At 35.2% G+C, this 10,421-nt stretch overlaps 1 protein-coding gene across 1 annotated transcript; it reads left to right on the forward strand.

Annotated features, from left to right (window-relative positions):
* The first annotated feature begins 936 nt into the window (after positions 1-936).
* On the forward strand, positions 937-6,553 carry LOC147549851 (Leucine-rich repeat protein kinase family protein). Its single transcript, XM_086669941.1, has 4 exons — positions 937-1,449; positions 1,916-2,020; positions 3,671-5,033; positions 5,598-6,553. The coding sequence occupies exons 3-4, from the start codon at positions 3,740-3,742 to the stop codon at positions 6,227-6,229; spliced, it is 1,926 nt and encodes a 641-aa protein (XP_086526067.1). The 5' UTR covers positions 937-1,449; positions 1,916-2,020; positions 3,671-3,739; the 3' UTR covers positions 6,230-6,553.
* Positions 6,554-10,421: the final 3,868 nt, after the last annotated feature.

A 10,421-nucleotide genomic window follows, 5' to 3' on the forward strand; every position in this document is an offset into this window, starting at 1 on the left:
CTCACCGTCAGATTTCCAAACGCCGAAGACTGTACGTGATGAAAAAGTTCAAGAATGAATGGTTTTCTTAGAAAGGAACCTTTCCTTTGCTAATAAGAAAAATGATAACTGCGTTGAGAAAAGAAGTAGGTATAGTGATTGAACTTATATAGTATGAGACTAGATCTTATATTACATTAAGTTTGTGTACATTAACTTATAACTAATTAACAAGTGAGATGCCAAAACACTATTCCGTTGGTCGTGACTTGAGTTTTTTCATTTTTCACTTGGGACTATTATTATAGTAAGCTTTGATGCAGATAGAGTTTTAAACTCATTTTCCTCGTAGGACTATCATTGTAGCAAGCTTTGATGCACATAGGGTTTTCTAGAGCATTGTGCTATGTTTGACACATCAGGACCACGCTTAATTGTCACTCGTCCACATTTAGGACAACACCTTCACATCATGTTAGCCGGTTGCATGGTTTATATTAGATTTTCAGTTCACGACGTAATGTGCCTGATGCCCTCACATGCTAAAACATAATGGGTTGGTTGGCAACCCTTTAACCCGCCACTAACACATTTGACTGGACAATATAGGTCGAGATCGATACAAACTATTGTAACATTAACTTTCTTCACTTTAATAAGTACATTACATGACATTGATATTTAGTACAAATATTTAGTTAGGCAATTTGTGAGGGATAAACTACTTCGAGCAAAGTACCCCAATTAATAAGACCTTTAACGAACACATGGAAAGAGATGCAAACCACTACAGAAGAGGTCACGTGCTTCAGCTGTTATCTCATGGCTTATTGTTTATATCTAGTTTTCGTAACCGTTGGATGGATCTGGAAGGGTAAGTTACGTAATTAAGTAGTATTAGAAGGTTATTTAATAGATATTGTAATTAGAACAAAGAGTAAACCAGGAGCAACAAAAGGGCACGCACTTTGGAGAAGGGATTGGCTCAGTTGCTTGTAAAAACAGAGACAGCAGCTAGCTAATCTTTCCCTCTCTCTCTCTCTCTAAAATTTCATAAAACCCTAATTTCTTTTGTTTCTACTCTAAAACGGAAATTCTTTAGTGTCACTAACAATGAGAATTCCAGCTCGAATTTTCTAGCTTTAATGGCAGATTTCATTCTTTATTGAGGTTGTTAATTTCAAGGCAAATGTCTACTATTTTCAACTAGAAATCTTGAGATTGAAGCCATTTTAGTAGTACTTCCTATATTTTCATGAGAAAGCTCTGATTTCAGTGAAAACAAAGTTCTAATAATAATTGGGGATTTCCCAAACTTCCTTCTGCTTAAAAGAGAATTTCATCAACTCTCTTCCAAGTGAGTAATTAGTTCGAGGTTTAACCTGGGTTTTGGAGCTCAGCTATAATGGAGTTCTAAGAAAGAAAGTTTCAGATAAATGCCAGCTAAAATTCGAGAAAATTACTTATAAGGTTTGAGTCATTATGCTCAATTTTAATGTCTTCTCTGCAAATTTGGGTTCTTCAATTTAGTAATACTTGATCTTCAATTTGAAGCAATTAAGCAAAAGTTCTTTGCTTTTGAAGATTCTTCTTTTCTTTGGTCAAGCTGTAAGAAAAATATTCAAAAGTTTTTTAATCTTTTTCTCTTTTTAGTTAGTGCTTGTTTTTCTTTTTAAAACTTTAATTCTTATCATCAATTGTTCACATTTTCTTTTCTAGCTTTTGTAGTTTATTCTGTGATTCTGAAAGTTTTGCCCTGCAAAATGTCCACTAAAAAGATGATTATGATGGAAAAGTTTATCAACTAGGGTTAGGGTTTCAAATTAGAAAAGGGTTATTCTCAAGATCCAACTGTTATTCATATAATGTAGTTAGTTTTTCAATATGTTCTTACAAATTTCACTTTTTCTTCCTAAAAATCATTTCTTTTCAACAGATCTGCTTAGGGTTTGAAGTTTGAAAGGTGGGTTCTGATCTTCAACCCATGTTCATGGATTCAAATTCAACAAATCCCATCATCAAATCTTTATGACTTTATCTGGTAAGTTCTGCATTTTCAGAGCATTTCTGGAATTAGTTTTGTATTAAAATTGAGGTAGGACTAATATGCGCCGATCGTGCAGGTTAACAACCTGGCACTGTATAAATAATAATGACCTACCTGTTATCCATTTGGCATGGGGAGTAGTTAAATTCTCATGTGGCTCATGATAGATATGATGTAGCATAATTTTCTAATATACGCCAGTAGTAGGTTAAATGGGCCCACTTCCTAAGAGGACCAATTTGTCATAGTAATATTTTATAGTAATTAGTGCATTATGTTCTTTAGCAGAGGAAAGAATAATCTTTTCCATGCCTCTAAAAGTAACCTGCCTTTTTGCTCGGCCCGGCCTTCACTCTTGGCACTCTCTGTGTGCCTCGGACCAGGCAGGCCGAGGGCATTTGGACTACCCTATGTTCGTGTTGTTCCAGTTCAACACGGATTAGGCCCAATCCTAGTGCCCTTCGACTTGCCTAGTCCGTGGGAGCACCAAATATTTTTTTTGGTGAGAAATCGACTACGATCTCAGTTAGTCGTTACAAGGCATTGATACATCATGAAGATGTGATGACACGATAACTGCCTAATTTAAACCATAATGAAGGAGGCCTAAAGCCCGACAACATGAAAGAGGCCTAAGAGGGGTGTCCAACCGCTGCACCAAAGGGTGGTGGATGGAGCACCAAAAATTTTGGATTAATGTTTAACTTTAGTAATCAGTGTTTGGTTGGAACTCTACATTGTTCCTTAAATTTAGGGTTTGTTTTAATGCAACTAGAAAGAAAGAAAGAAATGGGTATGCCCTTGAAAAAAGTCAGGCCAAAATTCCCTTTTTCAGAATACTTTAACTCTGAAAATAGATTCTTTCTTGGTAGTTGTTACCCACAAAGAAAAAACTCTAGAAGACTTTGTTTGACTACATGAGAAGTGTTTAGGACGATTTGATTCGATGCAAATACAAAAACTTGCCAACAACCCTTGGTTGGAGTGGTAAGAGGTTTGATCCTCCACCTTAGAGGTCTAGAGTTCGAGGCACGCTGACCATTCAAAAGAAAATACAAAAACTTCAATATGGGTAATTCATTGCATTTTGATTACTGGGTATGGGCATATCAAGGTTGCTAGGGGCGAACAGTGGGGGCGAAGTATGGCAGGAGTCCGACTTATATAGATATATTCGATAATATTACATGTCATATTCTATAATGTGGGTTATTTTATATTCATTTATATAACATATTAATAGAGTAAATCACCTGATTAATCATAAATGATAAATTAGTGTGGTTGTTTAGCAGATGTTAACTTTAGATTAGAAGTTTTTTCCTTTAATAAAATACAACCTCCTATAAAGCTCTTAAAATAGAGTAAAGCAAAAGAATCTCCTTTATGAAGAAACTACTATCAAGAAGGAGACAAAATACTACCTAATAGTATCAGTTTTTATTTCCTTTCTTTTTATTTTTGGTCTTAACTTATGAGTGTCTTATTTGGTTACAAGCTTTCACAAGTAGAACTTTTATCTCATTATCAACAAGACTTGTTAGTTACTAGTCTTCTCTAATTTATATGTAATTTGTGGGTCTCATCTGTTTGATTTATTGTTTTCAGTACTAATTATATATCAATGGCTTTTCTATGAATCAGGCGAAAAATGAAACATTTGTGATGATTCTCTCTTAATTACACTTCTGTAAATTGCTAAGAAGGGCCACAATGAATGAACCAAAGATCAATTCTGCTTGTTATTCATCACTTAGTTCCTTTTTGTTACTAGTTCTTCTTGTTCTTCCGGTCATTGCTGACCTGAATTCTGATAGACAAGCACTTCTTGATTTTGCTGCTTCGGTTCCCCATGGTCGGAGACTCAATTGGAATTCTTCTATGCCAATCTGTTCATCTTGGGTTGGTGTTACTTGCGACGCCAATGTAACTCATGTTGTTGCCCTTCGCCTTCCTGCTATAGGACTCACTGGCCCAATCCCGGCCCAAACTCTTGGAAAACTTGATGCTCTTAGGACTCTAAGTCTCCGATCGAATCGCCTTAATGGGGATGTTCCTTCTGACATTTTGTATCTACCTTCACTTGGTCGTATTTATCTCCAGAACAACAATTTTTCAGGTGAAATCCCTGCTTCCCTTTCCCCTACGCTCAATGTACTTGATCTTTCCTTCAATTCCTTAACTGGCCGAATTCCACCAACGATTCAGAATCTGACCGAACTTATTGGATTAAGCCTTCAGAACAATTCCCTCTCGGGACCTATTCCCAGTCTCAGCCTTATGAAGCTCAAGCATTTGAATCTGAGCTACAACAAGTTAAATGGATCAATACCGTCTTCTCTTCAAAAGTTCCCTGAATCTTCCTTTCTTGGAAACTCACGTTTATGTGGACCACCTCTGACTCTAAATAAATGCTTTGCTCCCCTCCCTTCACCTTCACCTTCTCCTATACTACCACCGCCAAATATACCAAAAAAGCATTCGCGAAAAAAGTTAGGTAAAGGAGCTATAATTGCTATTGCAGTTGGGGGTTCTGCATTGTTGTTTCTTCTACTACTAGTACTCACATTGTGTTGCTTGAAAAGAAAAAAGAAAGAGGGTAATGGTGCAGATAAAGGAAAGGCATCTTCTGGTGGAAGAAGCGAAAAACAAAAGGAGTTCGGAAGTGGCGTGGAAGAAGCTGCGAAGAACAAGTTGGTTTTCTTCGAAGGATGTTCTTTCAACTTTGATCTTGAGGATCTATTGAGGGCATCGGCCGAAGTGCTGGGAAAGGGGAGTTATGGAACTGCTTATAAGGCGGTATTGGAGGAAGGAACAACAGTAGTGGTGAAGAGGTTGAAGGAAGTGGTAGTGGGAAAGAGAGAGTTTGAACAGCAAATGGAAACAGTAGGAAGGGTTAGCCAGCATCCAAATATTCTACCTTTACGTGCTTATTACTACTCCAAGGATGAGAAGCTCCTTGTATTTGACTATGTTCCAGGTGGGAGCTTGTCTTCAGTCTTGCACGGTATGTTTTATGTGATCCTTATCTTTCCAGTTTTTCGAAATATATACCACCAATGTACAAATCTGAATGCAAAATCTAGTATCAATTATCGATTAAGGGGGCTTACGTTTTTTCACACACTAAATAAGAAAGTTCAAAGAAGTAAAATACATCTGGTATGCCCTCATAGACAGTTTTTTGGCAATGCATACGAGTACACAAGTAGGAGTTGCTTTCTGGGCCCAAGTAGCAGATAAACCCAAGTAACTCGGACATAGAGGTTTGAGATCAAGGTAGCCCAAGCTGATCCAATGCCGAATCCTCAAGTTAGTTGTTATATATGAGGCTTTGAATAGTTGGAGTTTAATTTGAATTACTAATAAATATATCATAAATGTATAAATATGATTTTGTTAAAACTTGGCCGAAACTTACTTGGCTCTAATTGGTGGGATCGAGGATTGAGCCATGTACAATCCAGAGCTAATCCCACTGAGAACTGCTAGGCTTCAGGCTCTCTTTGTCAGATTGGGGCATCTTTCGTATGTTACTAATGTCTATGTCAAATTCTATTGCTGTAAGCAGGAAACACAAGCACAGGAAGAAGTCCTCTAGACTGGGATACCAGACTAAAGATCTCACTTGGAACTGCACGAGGAATTGCTCACATCCACTCTGAGGGAGGCGGGAAATTTACCCATGGAAACATAAAATCCTCAAACGTGCTCCTCAGCCAAGAACTTGAAAGCTATATTTCAGATTTTGGAATGACTTCACTTTTAAATTTCCCTCCAACCCCGTCTCGAACTGTAGGTTACCGAGCTCCTGAGGTGATAGAAACACGAAAACCAACTCAGAAATCAGATGTTTACAGCTTTGGAGTTCTTCTCCTTGAGATGCTTACAGGCAAAGCTCCACTCCAGTCACCCGGACGAGAAGATGTGATTGATCTGCCAAGATGGGTCCAGTCAGTTGTCCGAGAAGAATGGACAGCTGAGGTTTTTGATGTGGAGTTGATGAAGTACCCGAATATCGAAGAAGAGATGGTTCAAATGCTGCAGATAGCCATGGCCTGTATTGCTAAGGTACCAGATATGCGACCGAAGATGGATGAAGTAGTAAGGATGATTGAGGAAATCCGACAATCCGACTCAGAGACCCGTGGATCTTCCGAGGATAATAACAAGACCAAGGATTCAAATGTGCAGACACCATGATTTGTCAAACTTGTTTTTTCACTTGATCTAATTATTGCATTCATTTCTGATATTCTACAAGAATTCAATAGTAAATTGATCATTTACTTGGTGAACATGACCAAGGTCTTCTTTTATATCTTCGTAAAAAAAAAAAAAAAAAGAGTTCGGCCATTGATTGTATGAAATGCTAGGGAACTGTTTCAAATTCCTGACTTCTTAGGGTTCCTCTTGTTCCGAATTTATCGCCATTCAGTTGTTATACACTGTTACACTTTGCTAGTATGAGTTGTTTGCTTATCAAATTGTGAAATGAAAAAAAAAAGAGTTTTGAGTTTTTGTGAATACATTATTTGATTCAACATTATTTACATTCTATGGAGATGTAGATCCTTGTAACTCAGTGGCGGACCTAGAAAAATTTCTTTGTGGGGGCACTTTTAGTTAGAACAAAATCGTCGAATTTTTTTAATGTGATGTGAAAGCGAGTAAGTTTTGTACATTATCGGTACATTCGAATCTAATTTAACCACTATCGCCTTGTGAGTTACTTTGATTGAAATCGATATCAGTAAGTAGTCTTATACACATTCGAACTGTACATAGAGAAGTTAAGGAAAGTGGATGGACAAACTCATTTTAGCAAAATAGTCAGAAAATAACGCATATATATATATATATATATATATATATATATATATATATATATATATACTAGGTGTCCACCGCGTCTTACGGACGCGGTAGATCCCTTTTGGCTAACGCCTTCATGTATGAGTCAACCTAAAATATGTGGCCTTCTACTCATCGATTGTGTCGAGTATGTCTTAGTGGTTCGTCTATATTAGGGTCATGCATAAGCTAGACGTGTATGTATCGACACATACACGTCTAGGTTACGTGTGGTCCCAATATAGACGCACCACTAAGACATACTCGACACAATCGATGAGTAGAAGGCCACATATTTTAGGTTGACTCATACATGAAGGCGTTAGCCAAAAGAGATCTATCGCGTCCGTAGGACGCGGTGGACACCTAGTTGTTAAAAGTATATATAACCGATTAACCGACTCGTTAGGATTATTAAATTATATAGACGTGTGGCTTGTTTTTTAAGTACTTATCTAAAAGGTGGACACCTAGTTGTTAAAAGTATGTATAACCGATCAACCGGCTCATTAATATTATTAAACTATATGTACGTGTGGCTTGTTTTTTAACTACTTATCTAAAAGGTGGGAGAAAGAAATCGTACATCTACATAAATTTTAGGTAAGTCAAAAAACAATAAGACTGGAACAAAATCATACGGAGAAAGGGTAGATAGATGTATAAAGACTATCTCTTCTTTTTCTCAATACCCAATGAAAGATGGTAAAGTGAATTTATATGTTTTTTCATCTTCATTAATCAAATTCAGATTCCTCTTTGCCACATTTTCTTAGCAAAAATAATAGAAACATCTTTTACATCAAATTGAGAATTAAGAGAAAATTGAATAACTAATGGCCAAAAGTCATCTAAAAGTCCTAAAGATTATATTTAGATTAACAAATAATGACATTAGGAAACCATGTAGCCGTTGAAGAAATAAATAAAAAAATATATATAAGGAACTATCTGTAAAAATCTATGTATGATACTATCTGTAAAAAAAATTAACAAAGATGTAAGAATGTAGCAATTAAACAAAAATTTAACAACAATATTATTACTTCCTTCTTATCTCCGCCACATTCTTCTTCAACTAATGTCTCTTAAATGTCTATCTTTTCTCTCCTTTTCTCTCCTTTTCTTTTCTTCTTATCTCTCTCACTACCAATGTGACTGTTTCTCCTACCTTCTTCTTTCCCTGTCCAATTTTTCAAAAGAAAAAAATGAAGTTAATATTCTTCAATCTTGAATTTGTTAAAAAAAAAATTAGATAAAATTGTAGGTAACCGCTAATCAAATCTACAACGATAAGTAAAAGAAGTGTGATATAAGTTATGAAACATTATAAAGAGCGAAGGAAATTAAAAAAAAATGAAGTTAATATTCTTCAATCTTGAATTTGTTAAAAAAAAAAATAGATAAAATTGCAGGTAACCGCTAATCAAATCTACAACGATAAGTAAAAAAAGTGTGATATAAGTTATACAAATCAACATGGAGACATCTGCCATAATATAAATGAAAATGTACTTACATCCAGATCATCGATGAAAATCTGCAAACAAATAAAACATGAGGTTAATTCTTCAAAGATAATCCAACTTCAAAGAGACAAACTTAAACGTGACATTAATTTCTCCTATTTATGAATCAAAATCTGTAGGTAGTTACAATGAAATTATCCTTCTTGTTTCCTCTCTCCCGGGATTTGGTGTGAAATGTGGAATTTAAATTTGAAAGAAGAAGTTAAGAGAGTTAATAGAAGAGTTAGTTATATTTGTAAATAAGTGGGAGATTTTTAAGGGAGAGTTAAGAACGGTAGTATCCTCTCCCCCACGATTTTCTCCCGTAATTTAGTCTAAAAATGTCAAATGACGGTAGTATCCCTTAGACTAAGTTTTTAGGTGCTAAGCTGAATGTTCTCTCTTTAGGAAAGTGAGGGTATAAAAATAAATAGACAGTTTTAGTAAGTTACAAAAATAATAAAAACTGCTTAAATTACAACTGCAAGTAAAGATAACCGTGCATAATTAACAGAGTTATAAATGAGCCGTTGGATTTCAAAAATCAAGATGAATATCCGACGATCATGAATATCCGGAGATAAATCTACGGTCGAGCTCAAAAAACACCATTGTGCTTTATATATATATATATATATATATATATATATATATATATATATGTATGTATAAGAAAATGAAATAAAAAGAAGGAATACGGATGATATAGAGAAAAATATCTCTAACAATGTTAATGGAGTATTTGAATTTATAATGAAAAAAGACTAAATGGTGAACTGATCGGTAAATAGGGGGTCAAAATGAAGAAATATAGGGTTAAAAACATAACTAATTACAAACTAGAGGGCATATCCATATTTAGTCATTAAAAAATTGAAAATAGAAAAAAGTGCGGGCTGAGGGATTCTCCCAAGTTAAGACAGTGGACAACATGAGATAACACCAAAACACTAACTATTCCTTGATGAAAGAAACCTGGAGTTTTAACTATCTAATGCATTTTACCTCTCTTAGGAATTAATACCAAACTATGGGTCGTGGGGGCCCGTGACCCCACGGGTCCCTACGTGGGTCCGCCCCTGTTGTAACTCAAACATGATAAAAGTACTCCCTCAGTCCAAAAAAGAATGACCTAATTTGAAAACCTAACTTTTTAAGGGAACATCATTAATTGGAGTTTGACTTTAAAAAATAACATGGTTTTTCCAATTGTAACCTCGTTAACTTTTGTAATTTACAATGAAAAAGTTGAAATCACTTTTAAATAAAGTTGTCATTAAATTTATAGTAATGGGTATTGTTGGAAAGAGCGAAAAGTTCTTTTCTTTATTTTTAGAAACATGACACTAAAATGGGACAACCCAAAATAGAAATTAGGTCATTCAATATGGGACGGAGGGAGTAATAATTAATGGTTGTATAGGTCCAAATATTGTTCATATTAACCAAAAAAGCAAGTATTAATTCTTTTCCATGAACTAGAAGTTGTCAAAATATTATAGGTAATGATATATAATATTAAAAATAATATGGGTTCCGAAATGCCCTTACCTAATAAACTTCACTTTCTCTTTCAAAAGAACTCAGAAATTTTTAGGGTTCTTCATCATCTTCTTTGGTTCGAATCTTCTTCTTCTTCTAGTTCGAATCATCTTCTTCATCTTGATATTTTTCTCAGTTCAGTTTTGTTTCTTCCTCTCTCGCTCTCTGTAATCAATTTCATTTTTCAGTCTCTCTAATTCGAATCTTCTTCTTCTTCTAGTTCGAATCTTCTTCTTCATCTTGATATTTTTCTCGGTTCAGTTCTTCTTCAACATCAAATTCACCTAATAACCGATTTGGTGGTATTATAGTGAGAGAAAACTCTTATTTGGGTGATAATGGTGAATCTGATAATATTGTGACAAATCCTAGAAAAACTGAAACCCTAATTTTATTGATGAAGATAATGAATCTGATGTTGATGATGAATTCTATTTTGATGTTGATGACGATGCACAACCAGATCTGAAACCCTAATAAGGTTTTATCTG

This window comes from Eschscholzia californica, unplaced genomic scaffold, assembly GCF_041429995.1.
Source record: "Eschscholzia californica isolate CP2 unplaced genomic scaffold, dmEscCali1.0.p SCAF_3, whole genome shotgun sequence".
Classification (NCBI taxonomy): Eukaryota; Viridiplantae; Streptophyta; class Magnoliopsida; order Ranunculales; family Papaveraceae; genus Eschscholzia; species Eschscholzia californica.